Source organism: Danio rerio, chromosome 18, assembly GCF_052040795.2.
Source record: "Danio rerio strain M-AB ecotype USA chromosome 18, GRCz13ab, whole genome shotgun sequence".
NCBI lineage: Eukaryota > Metazoa > Chordata > Actinopteri > Cypriniformes > Danionidae > Danio > Danio rerio.
Window position 1 is genome coordinate 22,113,051 of NC_141038.1, and position 27,678 is coordinate 22,140,728.

Below are 27,678 nucleotides of genomic sequence, written 5' to 3' on the forward strand. Positions count from 1 at the left end.
TTTCACTCTTGATGGAATAAAGTTTTAATTCACAGCTTTTGTCCATCTATTGATACAAAATCACTTTGCCGTGAGATTGCAAACCACTGACAACACAGGTGTCTCCTGCCTGTAGACGTGACTTCTGCTTCTGCCTGTTTTTTTTTTTTTTTTTTTTTGACAAAGGTCTTTTTGGATAGGCACACAACAGGGGAAAGCAGAGTGGCAAGGCTGTGCTGTACAGAGACAAACAACAGCACATGGTAAGAGGCTGAAGATCGACAATACTTTATGTTAGGGGACAAAGAGAACTAAATGACTCATCTGTAGCTCAGAAGACATTGAAGAGACATTCTGGTCCCCCAAACCTGAAGTCAGCACTTGATTGGAAAAGACAGATTCATATTTTCTAACACAGCAAATCATTTTCTATTCTAAAAATTACAAAACCCATTCGGTTGTTCCGGAAAACGTGCAGGTTTAAAACCCAACCATTTCATGTTTTATAATATTGTCATTTTATTGAAACGACTATTGACCCAGAATTAGAAAACGCTCGCTTAGAAATATCATATTAGAAAACTAAATATGACTTTCTCCTGTCTAGTGTGATGTTCTGATTCCTGATGCCGAGATAAATTCGGTCATGTGCTCTGTTGATTGTGCTGGTGTAATATTGATTTCTTTACAAGAATGCTAAAAAATAAAAAGTTTTTCAACCTCAACAGGATAAATGTTCACATTATAGCAGATTTCTGTACAATTAGCATCGACAATCCCTTGAACATATTAATAGAGATGGGGTTTTCCGACAGGCTGTGACCCAGGCTTCCTTTTTAGTCTTTTTAAAAAGGGGAATTCAAACAAAAGCATTCATATGAGCAACTTGTTCTATTTTTACAGTAAATATTGTTAATATGAATAACAGACGGTTTATTAAGCAATCAATATTGCGTTGAGACTTTAATTTTGACTGTAGAAATACTGATTTAGTAAGATGAATATCACTCATGCAATCCATCTGATTCTAGCCTGTAAAGTTCTGCACCTCAATATTTAATTTCTGAGGTAAAATATTCAGAAATTAAATTTCACTGCTCACTCGCAGTTTTTTTTTTCTTTTTCATTTTTTCGGTGTGTAATCTTTTCAATAATATTATTCAGAAGGTTATCGCACTCATTAAATAATTACTTTGTATAGTTTTTATTTTACATTCTTAGGTGATACAAAACAGACCTGACTTTAAACAACTAGAAAAGCGTTCTGGATTCAGAAATTAAAATCACTCACACCAGGAAGAATGAATGAGGAATTGGACCTTTCTGTGTTTTTGGCTAAATGGTTTTTAGCTATAATATTGTAAATCATGGATTTTGAGTATCTAATGATACAACTAATGAGATGAAAATGTGTTTTTAATGTTTTGGAGTGTCGAAATTTTATTGCACTCATAGATATATACATCTATGCATTGCACTGACGTAGATACGAATGAGCGAAGAGCTCAGATGCAAAAACCTTGAAGTGCCGTCTGAAATTTCCATCGAAAATAAAACTTTTTTCGCAGCCTCCTTTGTTTATGTTGAGAAATCTTTACCATAAAAGTGACATTACTGAACATACACAAATGAGCCTGATAAAAATGCTAATTTCAGGGAAAATTTTCAGATTTAGAGGGTTTCGCAACTAAACTCTTCAAGTGACTGATGATGGTGAATATGTTATTTTTCCAGTGCAATAGAGAGAGTTTTTAAAGGTGAAGGAAAATATTTCTTGTGTGGTTAATTACAGTATATTGAAATGAAAATGAGATTTAATTATTGATTGGCCGTCTAACTAATGATGTAATGTGATTGACTGTTGGATAAAAGGGTGGAGTAAGAGGATTGTGTCACACACCAAGAAAGCATTGTGCTGAAACATCTCTTGTATCACATAAGAATGTAAAATAAAAACTATGTTAATTAATTATTTTTTTTAAAATAATCAATTATGCACAAACCCAAACTAGTGTAAAACCAAACAATATTTCATTAAATCAAATTAAATACAGTTCACTCATAAAAAACATAAGAGATAGTTCCCCAAACATAAAACAAATAGAATTTATTCACCCTCAGGTTACAATACAGAATACTGAAATCGATTTTGAGCTGAAACTGTTCGTGGTGATTGATAATATGCAGCAGCTACAACACTTTAAGACAAAAAAAAACCAAGCATATTCAGGCAAAACAAATGAATACCAGTGGCTTCTGAAGATAAAGACTGTAAACAAAATCTTGGGTTCCACACATCCTATTTGTGTTGAGAAAACTAAGGAATTAAGTTAGCTTATTAGTTTTTACAAATGTAAGTCGATTGAACTTAAAAAATTAAGTTGTCCCCAAAAAATGTTTTTATTTTTTAAATAAATAGTATGAACAAATAACAAACGTCATGATTGTTCTGTGTGAGAAATGGAATATTATTTCACTAAGATTACTTTAATCGTCAGCAGACAGATCTGAGTGTTCATGAGTCACATGAGCTTGTACAATATCATATATTGTGAATGGACCTGTCTGCTGAGCCTGTGGATTAAAGGTATTTTGCAAAGATAGATTGTTTTGCTTCATAATACCTCAATGTATCATCAGGAGCTGCAAGTATTAATTTTATTTTGCCAGTGAATGTCATGTTTTTTAGACTGCTAAAGTGCTAGTAGCATTGACTTGTGTATTATGAAGAACCAAGAACTAGTTTCTGCTAAAAACTTTCTCTAATGATCAACTAAAGAACAAAAAAAAATCAGCTATAACCTGAATGTCCTGCAGGTGAATAAACTAACGGCTCATTTTGTGTTTTGGGTGATCTATCCCTTTGTTTTTTTATAATTCAGAAGCCTTGATGTTTCTTTAGTTAATATTAAGGATCCAGGCAAAACCTCAGTCGCAGCCCATGAAACGGGTCACTCCAATGTTCACAAATACAGCATGAAAGAAACCTGAATCTGCACCTGCAAGTTCCCGTCCAGCCATAAAGCTGGTTTCCAGAACTACGCCTAAGAATAAAAGCAATGAGAACGGAAAACAAACTAGTATGACACAAATAAGAGGAGTACTTATTTTCCCATAAAGTGCAGCTTGTGGCAGCACGTTAACCACAGGGCAAGAGATACAGCGAGGTCATGGACAGTCAAGGACTTTCTACTTCTTCCTGTAGGCTAGAGCTCCGAAGGCCAACACTGCAGCGACAGCCACCAGGGCAGCACCGCCATATAGCAGCACGGGGAGCTCGGCGGACTCGGCTTGTGGCACTGACGTGGTCTGCACCTCCGCAGGACTTGGGATTGGGAGGTCTGGAGATCGGGAGGAGGTCTTCAGCTCAACCTCTGAAAGAATCTCTTGCTCCAGGGTTGCTTCGGGTTCAGGTGGGGATGTTGGAGGTGGCTCCACAGGAGCTGGAACAGGCTGAGACTGAAGTTCAGGCTCAGGCACGGGGATTGAGGCTGTAACAGCAGCATGGACAGGCGGGAGCTCTTGCTCTGCCAATGCTGAAAAAGGAGGAGGAGGAGGAGGAGAAGGAGGGGGAGGGATCTCCATCACCACCGGTTCTGCAAGCAGCTCAGGTGCAGCAGACTCTTGTTCTCGGACAGCAGCGAGTTCGCTCTCACTGCCCAGAACACTGAGTACGCTACTCTGCAGCTCTCCTTCCTCCACCGTCTCTCCAGCTTCTTCCAGCAGCTCAGCATCTTCACGCTCCACATGCACTATGTCAGAGTTCGAGGAGTTGTTCTCGCTCTGCTCCTCAGCCAACGCCACTCCTTCAGCGCTGTCCAGACTCTTGACGTCTTCTGGGTCCATCATGCTGACCTGCGCCCAAGACTCGTGTCCCGTCAGAGACACAGGAAGACTCTCCGTCTGCCAGGAAGCTGGTTCACTACTGTCTCCGAGAGTCAGCAGTGAAGCAGGAGGGCTGAGCTGATCTGAGGCCTGTTCACCTGACAGGATGTAGATGTCGTTACTGTCCTCGGCTATGATCACGCCAGGATCCTCCGCTTCATCCAGGCTGAACACTGTGCCCTATAACATGCAGAGAAATATCAATCAGCTGCTTCAAACAGACAGACAGACAGATAGATATAAAAGAGAAAAAAAATTACTTTAGTTTTTACCAACATATGGTACTGTATAATTTACAAACAGCTATAGTCCCCACACACCACTCAAACCTAAAATAATCCTTAAAAGGATAGTTCACCAAAAAGAAATTCTGTCAATAATTACTCTCATTCATGTTGTTCCAAACCCAGAGACATTTGTTCATCCTCTTAATACAAGTTAAAATATTTTGGTTAAAATCAGAGAGCTCTCTCATCCTTCATAGACAGCAATGGTCCCAACTTGTTAAATGTCTGGAAAGGTACCAAAAAACAGTCAAAATGGTCTACGTGGCCTCAGTGGCTCAATCGGAATATTTTGAAGCTGCAAGACTACACATAAAACAAAAATAATGACTTCAACAGTTTCTTCTCTTCAATGTCAGTATAGGGCACGCATGTAGAAGTACTGTCCTCTGATGTACAGTGCTCAGCATATACGAGTACACTTCATTTTGAAAATGGGTATTTTTATTCATTTCTCAGTGAATATGGGTAATATATTTTGGTGCATTCAAACAAAAAATATTTTACTTAAAAATATTTACTATAATAATATTTTGGTCACAGAACAGCTTTAGAAACTGAAAGATAATAAAATTAAATTGTAGCTAAATATTTCAATTTTATTTTTTCCAAATTTCAACAAAATAGTATATATCTTATGTTTCTTTTGAATTAAGCTATTTTTGAAAATTTGTATTTAATATTTTTTCCTGACATATACATTTGAGCTACTAATTTTTGGACCGTTATGGTAAGTTATTTTGTTAGTTAAGCTCCAGATTTGGCCTTAGTACTGATTAATCTAATGTATATGCACAAATGTAATATTGTAAAGCTTTTTATTAAAAATATTACTTTAAATGAGAGATTTGTGGGGGGGGTCTACTCATATATGCTGAGCACTGTATGACTTCCTTTGTTTAAAACAAAGCATAGGCCATCTAAGGTATATGTCCGCAGTGCGACCAAGCATGGCACACATAAGTGCAGAGACAATACTTTTAAATAAATGAGTTATTTTTTGCTGTGCATGCACAATAGCATTCTTGTAGCTTGATAATATTTTGATTGAATCACTGAAGTCCTATGAACGGTTTTGAGGATGCTTTATGAAGCTGATAATGCTTGATAATAATAGAAGGTTTTGCATGCTGTCCCGGGACAGAGCCCTGAGCTCGGTGATACTCCAGTGTCAACAAGCTTGGCCCCCCTCTGGCCCCCCCAAATTTAAACACATATTTTTGTGTCACAACAAAAACGCCAAGAAGAAGCGAGATCAGCCATCGGTGGAGTGTGGAGATATGACTGAGGCCTCTCTCTCGCGCACTCTTGGTGTCGTGCACACTCGCTCTCTTTGCTTTCCCTTGACTTTTGTCAGTGACGGTGCTGCACACATCACACATTTATCAGAAGTTAAGTCCCAAATTGACACAAGTAATAAAAAAATTCAACTTAAGTCATGTTCATGTTGTGAAAAACTATCAAAATGTCCACTGTTGATTATATTAGACTTTTATTTCCAAGAGAGAGTTTAAAACTGTTAATATATGAAGTCCTCAGCTATGCATAGGCTATTATTAATCAGACATTGAGTGTACATAGTTTTACGTTAGCAAATGTCTCTGCCCAGGCCCCCCAATTATTCTGGGCTAGAACCGCCACTAGGTACGAGATCAGGTAGTTCTTGAGAGCTCCCCCTTGTAAAGAAGGAAAAGGCAAAGATGGGGTGGATGGGGGATTCTTCAAAATACGAAGATAAGGGAGTAATACTAGACAGGCTATTTATAGTGAGTTTAGATTAATCCGATTGGTTTACTAATGATTACAGATGGGCAACCAGCCACGATCAATAATATCATGTGCTCCTCTCGAAATTAGTTTGTGAAACTTCACAAAGTTCAAAGCAATGGTCTCAAACTCAAATCCTGGAGGGCCAACTACCTCCAACTCACACCTTCTTTAAGTCTCTAGTAGTCTTGAACACCTTGATTAGTTTGATCAGCGGTATTTGATTAGGGTTGGAGCAAAACAGAGATGCAGCCCTCCAGAATTCAAGTTTGAGACCTATGATTTAAAGCAAATTACAAGAGTGTTCATAGTGAGCTGTGTATACATTTATTTTGTGACAAAAAAGCCAACTTCAATGACTAAATCATGGGCATTTTAGTGTGCATTTAAACATTTGACTAGAGTAGCATGTACTCTTAAAAGCTAAGCTTAAATTATATTGCCACATCTCTAATAAACAGGTAGGTAGAATGGTAATCAGGTGGTTAGACATACAGGTTGAAAATCTGACAAACAGATAAATATACAAAACATAACTGCTGCGTAACATAACAGAAATAAAAGTTAACCTAACCTAAAGGTTAACCTAAAAGCATATTTAGAATTTATATTAAAATAATCCATTTAACTCATAGGAATACATCCTTTATGTTGGCAAACAGTGGTTTAAAACAATGTACGCATATCCTTCAATAAATCTCATGTGGTTTCTTAGTCACGAAAACACCTGCTTGATATTTCCTTAAACTGTACGTAGTATGGTATGCCTGCTCTTGTCTGCAAAGAGATTGACTGATAAGCATGTTGATAAGCATGAGAATGTGGTTAAAAGAAGCATAAATTAGAATAAAGACTTAAGACTTAATCTAATAAAGAGCACAGCCAGTTCTTTTCTTAACAGGAGAAGAAATTGTTAACCTTAAACTTTTATCAATAGTATATATTTTAAAAGTAGAGCACAGCAAGTAAAATTTACCAGGACTTTAAGCTAATTTATCATGCCATGCTTGTGGAGTGTAAAAGTAATACAGCTTAATTTCTCATGCCTTGACTAAACAAATTCAGCTTTAAAATGCAAAGCGCCAATGATATACAGTTAGAATCAATAATATGCCATCTTATACTACTAAATGGCAGTTTTCCTGTTAGCCAAGGCATGCCAAGAAAATGAGAAAGAACATTGCCAAGTTCTTGTGAAATGAAACTATAAACACACACACACACACACACACACACACACACACACACACACACACACACACACACACACACACACACACACACACACACACACACACACACACACACACACACACACACACACACACACACACACACACACACACACACACACACACACACACACACACACACACACAGCCAGACATGAGGGTAATATTCACAGGAACTGTTGTGGTTGTCTAATTCACACCAACAACATAAGCTACTGGCTGCTATATCTGCGTATGCATCGGTTTTATGAATGTTTACCAAAACTAGGTCAAGCGTTCAAAACGAGACCGTTTGAATGTGTCTGCTCATTTGCATTAAGCAAACTGAAGCTACAGGCCTTTGCTTACTCATCATAAAGGACGCTTTCTGTGCTCCCTGTGACCTTTCTGCTCTTATAGATATTCCAGTAATCCACTCTCCAGTGTGCATGTGCATCTAGTCTCACATGTAATCCTGCCTCACACAAAAAGCCTAGCATCTGGCATAACATCTGATGGCTAACAGAGAGAAGACCAGCAAAATCTGACACGATTTTATATTGCATACAGTCTCTCATTTGGATAATAGTCATATGCAACTGTTTGAGTCACATGTAAATAGTTTGGAAAATAACCCTGCTAACAATAAATCAATATGCAAAATATGCAGACGGAAGTTACATTTATATATAATCAGCATGGAAAAAAGGAATCTTCTAAAGGAGTCGATTCTGACCGGTGTCCTGACATTTTTTATCCCATCAGATTATGGTACCAACACTGCATTTGAATGGTTCTGAGATTGGGGTTAGGGATTAGGTAGGCTAGGGCGATATTACAGCTTCATATCACACTACTTCACATTAAAATTGACACTGGTAGCAAAATCTGATGGGTAGCATATTGCGTCATCAAAATGTGTTACCTGCTTTTTGAATGAGAGGTAGGACAATCTGACAAGGTAGGACAAATTGACAGAACAGGGGCTGAATATCACTTAATTCCATTTTCATTCAACAAATCTTCTAAATAATCCCTTGAGTATGATTTTTAATGAAATGTAATGCATTATATGGTTAGAAACATTTGCCATCAATGGTAAAAACAGCTGTACTGGAGTTTTGTGAAAACCATAATAGATATTTTGATTAACAAAGTCAAAAAGCACATTTATTTGAAATTATGTCTTTGCAGTTACTTTTAATACTTACACAAAATAATCTCTGCTAACAAAGACAACAAGTGACGGCATCACAGACAAATATAGCTGCACGCAGCAATTATTGGAGCCAAGCAGCCCAGCAGCCACATCATAAACAAGCACCCCAACAAGCTACAGAGCAACTGGAAAATTCTTTCACTTTTTGGCAGCATGTTCTGTGCCAAATTTGGTGGAAATTGGGCTAATGATGGCTATGAAGAGTTCAAAACAACAGATTTTCAAACCAATTCAAGATGGTGGAAAGGAAGTTGTGCCAATTAGGGAATAAATTATATCAATGATCACATCTCAATGATACAACGAATCTGCAAGAGTCTCATGACAACAGACAAAACTATTGAAAAGCCATTTAAAAATTTTTGGCGGACAGGAAGTTCAGTTAACTGAGGTATAATGTTAACTGGTATCTGTATTTTCAGGACAACCCAAGGAATGTATCAAGACAAGTTTCATAATAATAGGCAAAATTAGTCAAAAGTTATTAGCATTTTTAGAAATATCGTTATAACGTGCGGATAAAACCATTTTGAGCACTTCAGGTACGACTTTCATTATTTCCCAATGGGTCCGTTAAATATAGCAATTTTTGACAATTCAAAATAGCAGACAGCCAAAATGACTGACCTGGGAATATCAGACATCATTCGACTCATCATGCTCCGCTAGATGTAAAGAGATGTTTTGAATTTTATGAATTTTGGACCAACGGTTGAGAAGTTATGACAAAGAGCTTAGAATGACCAAGAGGCGACACTCAATAGAACGTTCCACTGCAACAGCAGCAGCCAGCAACAACCCCGCATTCCGCCATTTTGGAGAGAAAGTGGTCAGCCGTCCATTGGATCTTATTGCTTTCGTGATGCCACGCAGCTGCTTTGTTTTTAGTTATTTATCAAAAAAAGAGCATTAAAGCTGAGATACAACCTGAAAGACGACAATACAACACTTACTATCACAATCATCAGCACATTTAATAGTTTATTTTACAGATTTATAATATGCTGTTGTTCTATTGGAATTTTCATTCCAAAATGGCAGCCGTGCCATCTAGTGGCTGTTTCCCAAATCGCACTAGAGTTTTGCCTTTTGGTGAATCTATGCTCTTTGGTTATAAGCAAAAAAAGGGGGGTACTGCCCCAAACGCTACAGTTAACTTTAAATCATGGTTGTGATAACACAGACCAAGTTTGGTGTAAATACGTCAATGTGTTACGGAGATAACTTAAGTCAATTTGCGCAAGCTCTACGTTAAACTTGTTTGCAAGTTAATCAAAAAACTGTTTGTCTAATCAACTTAAATTCAATAACTTTTGGTCAGCATAGTCTGTAGATCATGTGATTCAATTTTGGTGGAAATCAGATAATAGGCCAAGGACGAGTTTGTTCAAATAGGTTTTATAAAAAATATGAAATTTTCATGGCGGAAAATGATGTTATACGGTGCTTGGCCATAAAAAAGTAGCATTTCTGCTCAGAATTTTAGGCTATATAAATCAAGGCAATATATATATATATATATGGTCATATCAAATGTTACATTCTCTTGTTTACCTCTATAACCTTACCCATTATTAAGTAGATTCATTAACCACATGCACATAGTCTGAACTGAGAATTCTTTTCTGCAATACTGAAGTAAAATGGATTTTGTCTGCAAGATTAGGCTTGCTGTCCCGTGCAGAGTCTGTCTTAAAATAAACTTATGCAGTAGGGCGTTTCCTCTGTGTTGAACGATCAGAACCTGCACAACACTCCACCCGAACACAAAGTACCTACCCTCACCTGAAGACAAAACTCACGCAAACACTTTCACAATCATATAAAAGTACAATATTAAAGACAATAATAAAGGGGTGCATAAAATCTGTTCAAAAACTATACTACTTTTCAAAACATTTTATATTACATTATACATTTCATTTTCAAAATGTAGTATTTTTTTAGGTTTTTAATATGAATTAAATTGTAAACACGAAAAAGCATTGATTTGCAATATATAACTCTTGCAACATTAAAAATGTCATTACTGTCACATACATTCATGTGAATGCTGACATACTCTGAATAAGAGCCACTGTCGACATTAGACAATACCTCACTTGAAGTTAGTCACCATTAAAAGATCCACACCAAAGACAAACACGTCTATTGAGGGGACGCAAAACATACCACTTGCACATGAAGGAAAAGTTTACAAACAAATAAACAATAAAAACTTTATTCACCCTTCACTTGCCCCAAAACTGATCGAGTTTTTTCCTGTTGAATGCAAAAGAAAATATTTAGATGAAGGTTGTAAACCGATAAAATATTCTTTCCCCCTTCTATGGATATCAGTGGCTAACAGTTTCCAACATTCTTCAAAATCTCTCTTTTTACAATGAACAGAAGAAACTCCTAAAGCGTTGGAACTACTTGATGGTGATTAAACAGAGTACATTTTCACTTTTGGTTGAACTATTCCTGTGAACGCTGAACATTGTGTGCTCATGAAAAGCACCAGATTACTCACTACATCCTGCTACATGCTTTAGGAAACTCATGCACAAGCCTGCTCATTTATTAGTAAACACAACAGTCATTCCCCATCGGTCTGACCCAAAACATCAACACATCCTAAATGTACAATTCTAAATATTTAATATTGTCAAAGTAAAGTGCATGCAAAGTTAATATTGTCCATTTGGAAACCTAGGGTGAAAGATTCCTCTCATCCTCTGATAGGAAGTCAAGCATCTCAACTAGCGCTTTGACTAGTTTTGAGGCTGGAACTAGAACAGCTTTGACTTCATACGAGGATTTATCAGATTTATTTCTGTTCTTCCTCTATGCTGGAGCATGCGGGGGTGGCGTATGGGCTCTGCTTGTGTGATGAGAGCAGCACATCGCCTGTGAAACGCAGTTACGTAAGCGACTGGACTGAGCGATGTGATGCGTCCTGACGTGGCTGGAGCTCTGCTCTCAACACCTACTGATATACAGACAGGCCGCTCTGCTGTGGTTTGTCTCTACCAACATAACAGGAGTCAAATTACATCACATCAAGCCATCTTGAAAACGCTGTGCCATGTGACGCAGAGACCCTGAAGGTCAACTTTGTGTTGTGCACAGATCTGACAGGGGGCACACGCAGAGAATCAAACTCGCAATGTCCCACATACAGTATCAGATATCTGGTGCTCCTCTAGTGGGGTGTAATGAACAGTTCTCCTTGACCTGCAAGAGTTGATCATGATCAGAGGAGACAGAATGATTTGGCTGAAAACATGTCCTTGATGACGTATTTTAGCTGTCAAAATGGCTGTGGGTTGTGCAGAACTGACACACACATGCTAAGCCTCCATGTTTTAAGGGGGATCCCATTGACATCATAACTTTTATACTCTACAAAATGTATAATCAATCCTCTAACTACAACCTTTAGAAAGATAAACCTCATTTACTTTATTTATTTATAAGCTTAATTCATCATGGGAACAAAAATGTCCCAAGAAGATTAGTAATTTTGGAATTATAACCCTGAATTTCATTCATTAAAAAAAAAATATTTTCAGCTTAAACTACCTATTCAAACAACTCAAACTGAATTAATGCTATATTGTATGCAAGACTACTTCTGCAAGCGTGTTTCGCAATCGAGGCCTAGAATAAAGTGATTCCAGTTCTTCTGCAAGTGTGCAAAAATCAAATGTTTGAATAATATTTGTTCAAAAGCAGAACAAACACACTCCAAATGTGGTCATTTATATACTAAAATAGGTTAAACAGTAAATGAAATCTTTTCTGACTGACCTATTTACATACTACGGCCTCTTGAGAGTGTCCTTTCTAAATTAAAGTGTAAGTTATTTTAGCAATTTCCCATTTGCCACAGATAAATTAGGTGATGGGGAGCACGACCCAAATCCAAAACACTGTTTTGCAAATGGACATAAAAATATGCTCTGACCTGGTCTTGAGCATTAAAACATGCTGTCCTACCTGCCTGTGTTGTTCTCCTGAGCGTGCAGAACTCCAGCAAAGAAAGCAAATGAGTGGTGGAGAGAGAGAATCTAGTTAGGATAAAGGTTGCTGTCAGGAGTAATGGGGCTGGAAGTCTGCAGGAGCAGGAGGTCTGGTCTGTTTGCGCACGATCTCCTCCTCTTTGTCAGACTCCTCCCTCCTGTATTCAAACTGTCCTGTATCATCTATGCCAAAGCTGTCGCTCCATCACTGGAATGTGGTCCTGAGCGTCAGAATAAAACAATGATCTCCCCTCCTCCCAGCGGTGCTCTAATTAAATTAATCCTTCTGACTGATTTCTTCAGCTGCCATACGCAACGCATGAACTGAGGCTTTCATCTCAAATACAGTGTGACCTATATAGGACGTCATAAACAAACAAGACCTTCTTCAAGCTTTATGACATCATCTGACATGCATGTGAAGAATAAAACTTCCATAAAACATTTGCATGAGGGAAAGATAGCCTTCCGAAAGGAGCAATCTTCAGTTTGAACTATCAAATTATGTAATAGTTATTGCGATAAGCTGAGCGGGAACGATAAGCTGAGTGTGCACATTATGCAAAACATTAAGTTAAAGAGTAATTCTTTATTATGACCTGACCTTTTAATAATATGACGTATGTGTGCTCACTATCATCTGACAGAAGAACCATAAAAACAAAGCACTGTGCATGAATAGAGAAAGGTAGAACTGTACAGAAAACGTAAGACTTGGCTGTCTTATTATGTAGAAGCAGAATGTGTTTAAAAACTAACTGGGTTGCATTAATTGCATGGAATTTGGTTTTCAAAGGGTACTTTGAGGAAACATTTCAAATAAAGTATTGTTTGTCAACACACACCGTGCTGCTTTCAATGTTGTTATCCACCAACAGCTGAAATATGTAATATCATATTATAAAATATGTGCACGGCTCTGGCTCCCTCTTCTGACAAGAGTCTTGAAAAACACAGTGAAAGGTCACTCCATTTTTGCCTTGGGTACATTTAGAGCGGTCGTTCTCAGTCAGGGGGCCATGCCAAACTTCCAAATTTCCTTACAACCCTCTGTTATAACTAATTACCTAAAATATACCTAAAAGGATAGTTGAAAATTCTGTCATTACTTACTCAGCCTCAAATTACTGTAAATTTGTTTTCTTCTGTTGAACAGACAGGACGATATTTTGACGAATGCTGCTACCTTTTAGCCCACTGACTTCCATGTTATTATTTCTACTATGCAAGTCAATGGCTTTCAGTTCTCAATATTATTTTAAAATATCATCTTTTGCATTCAACAGAAAAAAAGAGAAAGGTTTGGAACCACTTGAAGGTGAGTAAACAGTAAGTGCAATTGCTGGATTTGGTATTGCCCAACTGAACAGACAGCTGGGCAATACCAAATATTACGAGTGCGCTTATATTCGGTGTAATTTATAAGCCAAACAAAGGTTGCCTATTATAAGGCACTAAAAAAAATTGTCATGTGGGCCTACTACATCCCAAATGTTCAGAAGCCATTCTATAGTTTAATATGAAGCACAGATGAATATTCAAGTAGGTAAATTCATGTTCAGTTTAGCGCTTCCCGCCGCTGCGCCTGTCAATCGTTCTCCATTCATTCACAATTCAAACTGCGTGTCGGGTTCATGACAACACGAGAAACTTTATCCAAGACTATTGGTTCCTGTTAGTTTTAATAATCAGTGAAGAAATGGATTTAGTTTTGCACTAAATGGGTTAATTTTGACATGCAACAAGGAGTACATTGCTGTTTCTAAATCATGTTGCGCTGTGTCTGCTATATCAGCATATTGCATTTGCAACACTGGAGTAGATATGGTTATTACCTGCTCTTCATACACAAAGTAGGCCAACCTGAAACTTTAAATTAGAAAAGGCTCAATTATACATTGGACAGATCTTTTACACACTGATTTCTTCCCTTTGTGCTGCTATTTTGGAAGTGTCTGCAGATATGGGAGGGCTGTGTCTCACTGATGTATCAAGCACTTCATTCATGTACCGGCTGCGCAGACACAACTCAGTTGGCATTTCTGTGTATGAATGAATGAATTTTTCAGACAAAAAATAATTTCAGACATGCTTTCAGTTTCTTCATCTCACTCACGGCGAGTTTAGGCGAGGGAATGTTTATCAAGTAAAACTGGCCTGAGAAGGATTAGTTTAGTCTGCTTCAAACCTGCAGGAAAATATCAGGCTTTGCTAAACGATTGGTTATTTTACTGACGATTAGGGACAATAGTAGTAGCCTATTACAGATTTCAAAGAAAAATATTAATATTAAAAAAGAAAGATCACAGATCAATGTCATAACGAATGCTCAAATAATGTAGCCCATTGTTTATGGCAAGCATCATGTTTTTAGTTAGATTGTGCCATCTGTCATATACAGTAGGCCTATGGGTCTGTTATTTTTACTAACGAAGATAGAGTATTTGAGTTTATCACCAGAACTATAGAAACTGTATTATGTTAATAAAAAAATAAAAAAATTAAAAAAATAAAAAACGGCACAGTTTCGGGATCGGATCTATATCGGTCGATACTCAGAATTTTGGTATCGGGATTGGATCGGTTACAAAAAATGGTATCGTGCATCCATACATTTTATTTACATCTGCGAGTGCAGATTACGTTAAATCCAGAAATAGCTTTCCCCTCAATAACTCCTGTTTACATGTCCCAGACGTGCTTCACTTTTCTTTATTACACTCTTCCCTCTCTTACTTCATTTCTCTTTGATCTGCATGTTACTGCTTACACAGCACCAGTACCCTCCTAAAAAATGCCTTAAATACCTCTTAACATTTCAAAATGGTGGCAATGTGCTAGGGGAAGTTTACAAACGCATTCATGAAAGAAGTGAAACTTACAAGTGTCATCCTCTAGTTTCTGTGTATAATTATAAAGGCTAAAAACGATAAACTTTGTCATAATTATACAGAACTACTGTGGGTGATATAATACTTGATCATACAATACTATCCATATTGTGCCACATATATATATATATATATATATATATATATATATATATATATATATATATATATATATATATATATATATATATATATATATAGAGAGAGAGAGAGAGAGAGAGAGGGGAAACTTTTAGCCCTTTTATGAAATAGTTAAAATATTTTACAATTTTTCTCAAGTGCTGTTTAGTGGAGATATAACAGTTTTAATAACTAATTTCTTTGTCTTAACCATTACAGCAGTACACAATATTTTTCTAGTTATTTTGCAAGATACTCTGCAAAATACTCTGCTTATAGTGCACTTTAAAATGTCTGACTAGGTTATAAGGTTAACTAGGTAAGTTAAATTAATCATTCAAAAGTCATTGGATAGCAGTGGTTTGTTTTGTAGCCAATTATATATGTAACCCACCGGTCCTACTGCACCCAACCCAGTCTGAGCTGGAATTGAACTGATGATTCTTTGCATAGGGGTCAGTTGCTCTAACAAGGAGGCTAACTAAAGACCATGGCACAAGGGTATGTTGCTAGAGCACCTTTAGAGGTCAGAGGAGTGAGGTTTACCTGCATAGCACTTCGCTAGCTGGCCTCAGTTACACTCTCCCCCACTAAACCTCACTCCCATCCCGGACGAGTCCCCACTGGTCCTACTGCACCCAACCCCGTCTGAGCAGGAATTGAACGGGCGATTCTTTGTATGGGAGTCGGTTGCTCTAATAAGGAGGCTAAAGACCATGACCAGTGTCTGTCACTAGAGTATCTTTTGAGGTCAGAGGAGTGAAGTTTACCTTCATAACACTTCGCTAGCTGGCCTCCGTTACATACATACATACATACATACATACATACATACATACATACATATATATAAATATATATATATACATACATACATATATACATACATACATACATACATACATACATACATACATACATATATATATATAAATATATATATATACATACATACATATATACATACATACATACATACATACATACATACATACATATATATATATATATATATATATATATATATATATATATATATATATATATATATATATACACATACATACATATATATATATATATATATATATATATATATATATATATATATATATATATACATATATATATATATATATATATACACATACATATATATATATATATATATATATATATATATATATACACATACATATATACACATACATATACACATATATATATATATATATATATATATATATATATATATATATATATATATATATATATATATATATATATATATATATATAATATTTTTTTTTCAGGCAAACTAAAAAATATAAAACTTTCTTCAGAAGAAAAATATAGTAGGAAATATGGCTGTTAAACATCACTAAGGAAATATTTGACTTCAAATATCACAGGGCTAATTATTTAGTCTCTAAACTGTATTAGTCACTTACCCATCCTCCCTGCTGAATGATGAAGTCTGCCTGTGATTCTTCAAGGTAACGCAAACCACACTGGAGCAGAGCTTCTAGCGATTGACCCTTGGCCTGCAGGGCTTGTAACAATACTAAAGGTACCAACACCTAAACAGAACAACAAAGTCACGGAATACAAAAATTAAGCACTTATGAAAACATAATCTCTTCTGGGGGTATTGTGCGTGTGTGATTACACTGATGTGTTTTGATCTACCTTGCTCCATCCTCCTTGAGCGTGAGAGGAAACCTCGTCCACTGCTGCTCTGAAGCATTCGAAGTTCAAGTCACTGCATGAGACACATACAAAAATCACCACTTAGGACATTTCTCTGTATTTGGGTCTTCTAAAAACATCAAGATGACATATGTTGAAAGTTTTCAGTCAATATTTAAGTTAAATGTCAAGAATAGTCATTTGAACTCACTTAACGTGTCGTATAACTTATAACAACTGTGAGCAGGCTGTTTACACAATGCATTTTTCTGGTATAGACCTCTGCCAATAGAGCATCATTTGCTAGATTTTGTTTTCCAAAGACTAAAACAGCCAGGAAATTTTCACTAGACTTTTTAATGACCTGCTCAGAAGCGTATTAGTGGCGGAAAACAGGTGTGTGTCCAGGTCCCGAGAGACGCGGTCCCCCAATACTGCCAGACTGTCCTCTATGGAGCTCTCTGGATTGGCTGGACTGAACACTGGGGAAATGTGCTGATCAAAACCAGTCCTGGAAAAAGCTGAGAAATAAGAGAGAGAGGCAGATGACTTTAGAGATTCCAGATTTATTTTATTAATAAAATGCACTATAATAAAAAGAACAAACAAAAAAAATCTTACAGGCTGCAATTTCCTCTTCCAGCTGCTTCATTTCATTTTCAATCTGTTTCTTCAGGCTGCTGTTTCGCTCTCTTTCCACTTCCTGTGTAGAATGGCTCTCTCCTGCAAAGAATAATAAATTTTAGTTATTACAAAACTGTTTTGTCCCCACCAAAATCCAACTCAGTTACTGTAAATGCAGGTTATGAATTACTATCATTTCGGTATTGACTTCTCGTTTATCCAGTCATACATTGTGTCATTGTGGTGCACTTTTCCCATTTTTTCAAAATTTATTTATTTATTGCCACATCAGCAACTTATGGCTATTTCATGGCAAGATCAATATACATAAACAAAATTACATAAGAACAACTTCATATTTTATTAAGAGATTTTTTATAAGAGATGATACACACACTTTTCCATTAAATTTATTATTAGATTTTTTAAGAAAGATGAGTTTGCTTAATATTCATTTGTATAACTATATTATTCGTAGAGCAAGAGTATATACTGTATACAATGTCATTCCATTTTGATGTTTGCATAAAATAAAACTTACAAAAGTGATTTTATTTACTGACATACTACTTAATTTTTCCTTAATTCAACCACAAAATATTAGAATATGGGTTAAATAATGTTCCAAACCGGCGACACAGTGGCTCAGTGGTTAGCACTGTTGCCTCACACCAAAAAGGTCACTGGTTCAAGTCCCTGCTGGGCCAGTTGGCATTTCTGTGTGGAGTGTTTAAGTTCTCCCCGTGTTGGCGGGGATTTCCTCCGGGTGCTCTGGTTTCCCCCACAGTCCAGAGACATGTGCTATAACTGAATAGAATAAACTAAATTGGCCGAAGTGTATGAGTGTGAATGAGGCGTGTGAAGATGTTTTCAAGTACTGGGTGGCAGCTGGAAGGGCATCAGCTGTGTAAAACATATGCTGGATAAGTTGGTGGTTCATTCCGCTGTGGCAACCCCTGATGAATAAAGAGAGTAAGCCGAAAAGAAAATGAATGTTCCAAACCACAAAAGTGTCATTCAGTGTAATGACCATAACTTTAGTTTTACCTAAAGCTTACCTTTAGCTAAAAGTAAATTTGCTTTATTGGCAAACAAATGCCATCAAATCAGTGTTGGTTGTTATGGTTGGCTATATTTAAAGTCTGTTAAGTTTTATTTAAAACTTAAACAAAGGGATTTCTGTCCCAAATGTGCAGTTAATTAGAGGTTAAATTAATTACTTTAGATTAAAATCATGTCATAATAAGATTCATTTTGGTATATAAACAACTGACATTTTAGTTGGTATCTTCTGTAAATCTTGGTTAAAATATATGATGGTTAATGTTTTTCTTAAAAAGAAGATCTGAATGTAAAAACATTACACTTTTTTCAAGCTTAAAAACACATTTTTTGTCTGACTTAAATGTGAATTTACATTGTTTTCTATTTTATAAAAAACTTTAAAAAAACATAGGTTTACCCATTATTACTAATTTCATCAGTATTGCTAATTGTAAGCATGAATAATGATTATTTAACATAAAAATTTAAGCAAAAAACCCACCTGCAAACTTTCAATATCATAAACATCAGCTGAATAATTTCCTGCATGACCAATAAAGCTTAAAAAAGCTGATGTGAGCCAAAAATATTGGAGTGTAACTCAGGGGGAGATTTAATTAATAAGCAAAGTAAACAGCCACTTAGGAAACCAGGAACCATTTTCTTTTAGTTGTGAATTTATTTTGAAAAAAACATCAATAAAATGGAGATTTCATGAAGATAAATCATGGAAAAAGAGTGTATATATATAAAATTCTCATGTTTAGGCATTTCAGTTAAAGCTCCTTTTGCATTTTATCCTCTTATTCTCAATGATAATACGTTATTACAAATTTACTTCATTATATTTTAATACCATATAAAAATTAATTCGCAATACAGTATTTGTAACACAACCGGCTTTTCTGTAAAACCATAAACCATTGCAAGGCTGTTCATTCACACAATAGTAAATTATTTAGTCTTCATGAAGGACAGGCTTTCAGAGAGCAGCAGCTTCAACATTCTGCTCTCCAAACCACAAAATGACTACAAAAGATAAAATATTAAGAGTGGGACACATGTACAGAGAGAGCAAGAGCATGAGTGTGTATAAAAAAAAACAGTCAATAAAAAAAGCTACCAATATTACAATAATAGTCCGGATCTCACGCCGACTTTCCCAGGCTGGGTTTGTCTTTGGTCAGGTTTGGGCTTGACTCAGAACCAGTGGCATGTGAACAAGGCAACGCTGATCGCACATGACAGTCTGTCAGAGTGCAGAGCGGGTCGACTGGAAAGAGGGATCAGAAGCTACTTTCAAAGCTGACTGAATGAAAACCAGAGCAGGACATTCCTCATTGAACCGCTGATGTGCCCAAGGCTCCAAAATCTCCAACAGACAGCTTAAGCCCATACCATCCTCTGTGTTAAAGTCAACCATGTTAACGCTCAATGACATTATGTATGTGCACTTTTTAAAGTCCACAAAGACTTAAGAGTCTACACATAGATGAAACAAATAAATACATGCATGTACCAAGAAGTCAATATACTCTATGTGAGAGTCAGCATCATATAGAGCCTACTAAAAAGCATACGGTGAGAATTGGTCAACAGAATGAAGCATAACTGGACCAAATCTGCCAACCTTATATGGACAGCCATGTGAGAATAGACATTAAAGGATTTGTTAATACATTACTTGCAATACCTGCAGGCATATTTCAATCTAATTGCACTAGAGTATGCAGCACCTTGAGTTACAGTCCATGCTCAAAATGGAGACTCCTTGACAAGGAATTTGACCTCAGTATGTACGGACAAACTCTACAAGCAACTGAAACTGTAATGAAAGTTTTTAACCTCAGCCAAAGCAAAGAAGCTGTATGGATTTTAGCAGTAGAAGTGATATAGCCATTATTTAAATACTGCAAAAGAAAAACACTATTACAAATTGCATATTTACAATCAACTATGGTGTGCTGCAGGGCTTAAAATTAGGACCAATTTTATTTTCAATTTATAAGTTACTTATTTGGGACTGAGCACCGGTGGTATGAGGTCCTATTGGAATTTCTGTTTATTCTTCGTCTTCTATAAAATGGATCGCATTTTTGAGGGTCTTAACATGCCTGAAAACTCACAAACCCTTGCACACTAGCCAGAAGTGACGAAAATGACTAGGGTTTCAGAAGTGGGTGTGGCAAAATGGCTCAGCAGCGCCTACAATGCACTTTGACGAAGTGGCCCCAAGCTACGTTTTACGCACATATCAAAATTAGCACACACTTCAAACATACCATACCTACAAAAAATTGAAAGTCTGACATTTTTTAACTTCCACTGAAAAAAAAAAGTGCAGTTTTTGTCATTTCCAGGCGTTGTACTTTAACAAACTCCTCAAAAGGATTTGATTAGATCAACATCAAAATTTGGTATTATCTAAAGGACTTGGCGATACTAAATTGTGAAGATCTAAAGTTTTCCTCAAAGGGCATGTTCATGAGGGCTTTACAAAGTTCATTGTGTAGCCATCGAAGAAGTTCTTTAAACTCATCCACTGCTCTCTGTCAACCAGGTGGAAGTGAGCCCTGGTGCGAGGTCCCTTTGATCGCTGCTTGCATCTTTAATTGGATGTTGAATTCTAAAACATTATATAAATTCGATTTACATGTAGGGCTGAGCGATTTGGCCTAAAATTGAAATCTTGATTAATTGAATATTTTGACTCGATTCTGATTAATGAATGATTATTTTATTTATTACAAATATTTAAATGTAAATAATAGTTTTAATGTAATGGAAAATATGCCGTCTCAACACATCTCTGGCACAGCTTCCAATCATCGTCAATGTAGTGAAGTACACACCAGGGGCCTCATGTACGAAGACTTGCGTGGAAATCTTACTAAAACATTGCGTACACACAAAGCTGTAAATGTGCGTACGCAGAAAAAAATTCAGATGTATGAAACACTGCGTACGCCGAATCCCACATATTCTTTTGTGCATCCGAATGAACGTGAAACTGAGCGCAACATGCACGAGCACAAAACCCCTCCCTGCCTCCTCCCCCGTATGAATATGCAAATGACTCTACTTTGGCAAAACCCAACGAAAAAGCAAAGGCAAAAGCTAGCAAGAAGAGAAACCTTCAACAGAATGTGAATTGTAGGGGCTCCTTTCGGAGGTAGACCGGAGAAAAGCGGTGTTATTTGCAAGTTTGTTCTCCGGAATTAACAACAAAAGAAAAAAATAGAGTGGGAGAGTTTAGCTGATGCGGTTAACACAGTTGGGTCTGAACATCGCACTGAGTGAATTAGAAAAGAAATAGTGTGATTTATAGGTGTAAAATGTTGCAATATCCTTAACAGTCTCAGTGGCGCAGCTCGTAAGATGCATGTCAACATGTTTTGACACGTTCAAGCATGAACTCGGTTCGAATCCAGCGTCTTATGAACTCTTTCTTCTTTTTTCCCCCCGCTACATATCAGATTTTGCCAACTATTTATCACGAGAAAGACAAGTAGGAATCATTAATAAGTTTGTGCATCATATTTTATTTGCACATTTATTGAATGGAAATGTTTCTGATTCACGTATGCAAATTCATCTTCAGATAGTGTCTTTATAGCAATGTGCGTGCGGTAGATAGCTCAGATTACATTGGGAAAACAGGCGACCGCTGCAAATTGCGCTTTAATGTTTAGCTGGTCAACTGCATGCTATGGAAACCTTATATACCTGCTAGATGAACCCGTCTCATACAGCTGCCATTGCAAGGCTCAGACACTTTGTAGAGAGGAATTTAAAACAACTGCCTCTAGGAGTCGCCAATGGAAATAAAACAGGCACGCACAAAAAAATGTGCGTACGCCAGCCATAAAGCTGCCATGGAGGTGCGCACATTCCCACATTCAGTTCATCGTTAGTAAATCCAAACGTGAGCGATTCTGAGCGTGAAACCTGGCATACGCAAAGTTTTTGTGCATACGCAGCGTTAATACATGAGGCCCCAGGACACTTTTCGTTTGCGTTTATAGTCAGCGTTTTTAGGGACGTTTTTCCAGGTTCAAACCCTAAGCGATTTTCACTGGCGTCGAGCAGAAGAGTATGAAAAATCACTCCTTGACATTAGATGCTGCTAGACAACTTTAAGCTTCTACCCGCTTCTAACACAAAAGAAGACAGAAAGTTGACACACTTCTTGTTAAAATTATTGGCGATTCAAACAAGCATGGATTGTTCTAGTAGCAGCTCCAGCTCAAGCGATGAATAAATAATTATTGTTCACCAGTGCAATAGGCAGCTCCATGTTTTTATCGCCTCTGGGCATCTTCTTCAATGTGCGCTCACATTGACAGTTTTGCGCTTGAGCGCCTCCAAGTGCTGTTTACTGTAACTTCAGCAGCTCCATGCATATGAACAAAAGTGCCAATCTGATTGGTGGAAAAGGTTTTGACGCAGCACATCAAAACAAAAAACAAGCATGAGGCGTTTCCTTATAAATGACGTTTTTACGCCTGGCAATTTAAAATATTGAACCCTAATATTCAGCAGGTAGTTAATTTGTCTATTTTGACACCAATATAAACTGTGAAAACTGTGTTAAGAAGTTAAAAAACATTTTAAGGTGAGACTTTTTAGTTTTCAGGTTTAGAGTTCTCTAATTCAAATGTTTAATTTTTATTACACATCAAACTCAGAAATGAAAAATTATATGAATTGGGAGTCAGCTAAAGTTTTTGTCTTGCGTTGTTTTTGTATTAAAAAAATAAAAATAAAAAATAAAAAATATCAACCATATATAACATACACTACAATTTTCCTGTTTAACAAATACACTCCAAAATAGCCCAACACCCCTGAAACTCCCACTCATCTATTCAAAATCAAATCTCTCATTATTAAAACAGACATCATCATCAACATACATTTTCCAATATTACATGCATTGCTTTCTCTTGCCATCAGCCTTGTTTATTTTCAAAAATAACCATTCGATGGTCTGTATATATTTTACTCAGCATTTTTCAGAACAGTTAGCAAGTTGCAAATCCACTGCAATGAATGAACATGTTTATATATCTGCCAACAAGAAAAATGCATGAACGAACTCTGTGTACTTTGTGTTTTCTATTCTTGAAAGCACTTCAATGCAACAATTTCAGGATTCAGACTTTAAAATTGGAAATCAGCTAATGGGCTATATGCACAGCTAGTGTTTTTCAGCCTATGATCAACTTCCAGTGAAAGCTTAATGTGACTATTCAGTTAATATTACATTCAGTTAAATAAACGTGAGCATTCATTTATTTGTTTAAGCGTAAAACAAGATGAAAGACTGCGCAACCATGAGTGCTGTCAGGATCAGCAGGCCAGCGCAGAAACTCCATTGAAAATACTGGGGTAAAATAAACTGTCAGATTTTAAAGACATGGCAGGGAAAATTTTAATTTAATTCAGTGCTTCTTGTCTGGTCTGACACCCACTTTATATTGTATATCTATCAGGCAGTGAAGATTGCTGATATTCAAAGAGACCAGTCCTTAAATGTGGCAATTTTATAATAAAATGACAGTTGACCGGAAGCGATGAGGCTGGTTGGTTAAAGTAAAACGTCTGTGTGCATATAGCCCATTCCGACAGCATGTGAATGCAGCATTTCTTCTCTTAAGCACATACAATAGGCAATTTCCATGCAACATTGGGTCATTTATAGCTTAATTTTAAAAATTGTGTTCAAACCACTGAACATAGTTGTCTATGGCCACCATTTTGCTTTAGTTCCATTGCTTCAACATAAAACTGTGCTGCAAACTTTTTCCCATGTACACGAACAGAAAATGTGATTTCTGGCCACATTACAATACACAACTGCTTCCTGTTTTCTGGTATAAAGACGAAGTGCATTCTTCTGACATTGCCCTGAGATCAAATGAAACTTGTTTCTTGCCAGACAGGCATTTTATATGTGGGTCAAAGGCAAAAAGACCATCAAAACAATTATTATTCTAAATTATGTATCTTCATTAGAATGTGTTTCACTTGATTTCTTCCCAGCAAATATTGACTAACCTACACTTTTTGTTTTACAAAAGTGGGAAGACACCCACTACAATGTTAATGTAAAAACATCAAACAAACAAGAATCGTGTGATAAAATATTACAACTATCTATTTAATATAACAGTGTAGCCCCAAAACACTAATCAATTGCAAAAAAGACTTTAAACACTTAAAATACAACAAAATGCAGCATTAATAGTTATTCTTGTAAACATTACCCCCTTTCACACAGTGATACCGGTAAATTTCTGGAAAATTTCCGGAACGACTTTACCGGTATATTCAAAAAAGCGCTGTTCACACAGGAGAGGACGTTACGGAAATTTTCCGGAAAAGAGCATTCACACATCCATTCCAAAATACAGATAAATTCTGACATCATTCACCACAAATGAGCTTTAAACGGCTGTGCTTGTATTTGTTAACATTTGACTAAATTACAAACTCTGTGGATGATCAATATAGTGAACAACTTTCGCAGGATCACTTTGGCATGTCGAGATGTTCATAATATGTGCGTGTGCAGGCGCTCACAGGCTGAAGCTTGAAGGTAAACAAACATAAGCATCTCATCGATGATTTGTTACACAGTTGACATAAAGAAGAACATATAAACATGATCTGACTAACTTCTAGCAGCTAAATGTGTCTGGAAAAATATTCAAAGGTTTTTATTCTCACAAACCGCGCGGACGTAAATGCGTCTGACTGTTGTGATTGGCTAAAGCAGACGTCTCACGTCAGCACGTTCTAGACGTGCACGCGCTTATTACGGGAATCTTCCTTCTGCATTCACACAGCGCAGCATTCCGCCAAATTGCCGGTAATGTTACAACTTCTCTTTCCGGAAAATAGCCAGAACGAATTTACCGGTATTTTCAAAAAGGGCTTGTTCACACATACAACCTTTCCAGGAAATTGCCGGCAATTTTCCGAGAAAGGTCTGTATGTGTGAAAGGGGCTATTGATAAGTACAGTACAAAATAATTATGTTTTATATTATTACACAAATAAATCAGTTACACTTACAGAGTATATACAGGAATCAGAGAGTGAAATTCAATACCTTTCAATAAGACTCTTTCCATTCATTTTAAGATTTTATAAATCTCCTTTTTAACCGGAAACACTGGATAGATTTTAACATACAGTATATTTACTAAATTTAATGTAAGAAACTAAAGCATTATTCAAATACTGAATAAAAATCTATTAAATCTAGCTAATCCAGCAGGTTGGCGCCTATAGAATTGCAGAAATAATACTGTTGCCTTGGTTACTACAGTAAACAAAACAGCATTATGTAAAATCTAGCCGGATATTATTGACTTTATAAACTACACAACAGCCTGATATTCGCAGAATTAATTCAGGCAAACTTTACTATACAACCACATATTGCATTAACATTTAATATCTTGCAAAATAGCATTTAAGACTTTATACTTTAAGGGCCTTAAATGTCTCTATATTGATTTATCAACTTTGATAGTTTTTAAGGCCCTGCGGACATCCTGACGATTTAACATTATTTCCCCTAATTTATATATCTTTTTAACACAAGTTATTTAAAAACTTCTGTCAATTTAACCTAATGCAGAGACAAAATAGGACACCTTATCTTTGACCACATGCTGACTTGTGGTTGTGAATTCTTACCCTCAGCCGCATGTGAGGGTCTTGATCTTGATGGCGAGGGCAGGCTGAGGTAGCTGAGGATGACATACTTGGTCTCATAGTGAAATCCTTCAGGCACTGTGGTGGAGGAGCCAGAGGCAGCCATTGAAGAGAAACGTCAGGCTCTCAGAGACATGCACGACCAAATGACAGTGTTCACAAGTCCTAGAAGCAAACAAACAAAGTTAACACCAGAATCTTCTCACTTTCGATTCAGGGGAATATGCACTATGTTTTAGTCATTTTTAGCAAGTATGTGTATATTAACTCTTATGACTTCACTAGAATGACTTTGAGAATGACAATGAGATGTTATGAAGAATCTGCCAGCCTCACCATTCATTTTTATCGCAACTTTGAGCAAAAGTGTTTGCGACTGTCATTCGGCCTAGAGTTTAATCATGATAATAAAAACTATAAACAATAATGGTGGTTGTAAATGATACTGATTATTTTAACAGACATAACAGAAATTAGAACTCTACAATTATTTTGTTTACTGCTTAACTGCACATACATTTTTAAACAAATAACATTGCAAAAGAAAGACACACTTTATAATAAAATCTCATTAGGAAGTGGTGTTAGTTAATGCATTACCATCAATAAGAAATAGCAACACGCTACATACATTTTGATGGGTTATTAAACATAACCTAAGAACATAACATCAACTAAGTTTTATAAATGTGTAACAGTTTACAGAAACGGTTAACTTATGTAAAATAATGTCACAAAACCCTTGACTGTTTGACGTGAATTCTTTCACATGCAACATCCCTACCAACACAGTCAAACCTTAAGTTTCTCAAGTTCTTCTCACAATGACCCTTTCAAAACTGGACAGTTCCTACAGCACTGCAACACACATTCCGCCAGGCAAATGTCCCAAGAGTGCCAACTGGCTTGAGATATTTGTACACATGAAGTCCACAACATTTACCAGAACATCGTGTCCAATGTAACGCACGCGGACACGCACAGAAGCTCTCTCTGCGTGCTCGCCACACCTACTCATGCCCGAGCATTCAGCTAGCCGCTAAAGTTTAAACATCATAACCTGTTAGTGTCACTCATAACATAACATGCTATCGGTTTAACGTGAACATGCTGTGACTTAGCTTGGATATATCGTACCTCTGCGCCAGTGACAATTTGTTCTCTCAAAGCGGGGTGACAAACGTGCTCACCCGGTTTCTTTCACAGTTAAGTAACTATACAACTGTAGGA

The 27,678-nt window shown here is 36.6% G+C and overlaps 1 protein-coding gene across 5 annotated transcripts; it reads right to left on the bottom strand.

The window, feature by feature from the left end:
• Positions 1-27,664, bottom strand: bcl2l13 (BCL2 like 13). 5 transcript variants are annotated; one of them, XM_087292165.1, is made up of 7 exons: positions 27,586-27,664; positions 26,431-26,613; positions 17,674-17,775; positions 17,417-17,573; positions 17,053-17,125; positions 16,815-16,943; positions 1-4,044 (listed from the first exon to the last, which is right to left on the bottom strand). In XM_087292165.1, exons 2-7 carry the CDS (start codon positions 26,552-26,554, stop codon positions 3,169-3,171), a joined length of 1,461 nt encoding a protein of 486 aa, XP_087148291.1. In that variant the 5' UTR covers positions 26,555-26,613; positions 27,586-27,664; the 3' UTR covers positions 1-3,168.
• Between the last annotated feature and the right edge of the window lie 14 nt (positions 27,665-27,678).

What these genes read in the sequence shown, in the direction of transcription:
- bcl2l13 (XM_087292165.1), bottom strand. Translation starts at nt 26,554, where the DNA reads ATGGCTGCCTCTGGCTCCTCCACCACAGTGCCTGAAGGATTTCACTAT. An exon ending in ACTAATACGCTTCTGAGCAG is followed by an intron (nt 17,126 to 17,416) that starts GTCATTAAAAAG and finishes TGTCTCATGCAG; the next exon opens with TGACTTGAACTTCGAATGCT. An exon ending in TCATTCAGCAGGGAGGATGG is followed by an intron (nt 4,045 to 16,814) that starts GTAAGTGACTAA and finishes TGCATGTTATAG; the next exon opens with GGCACAGTGTTCAGCCTGGA.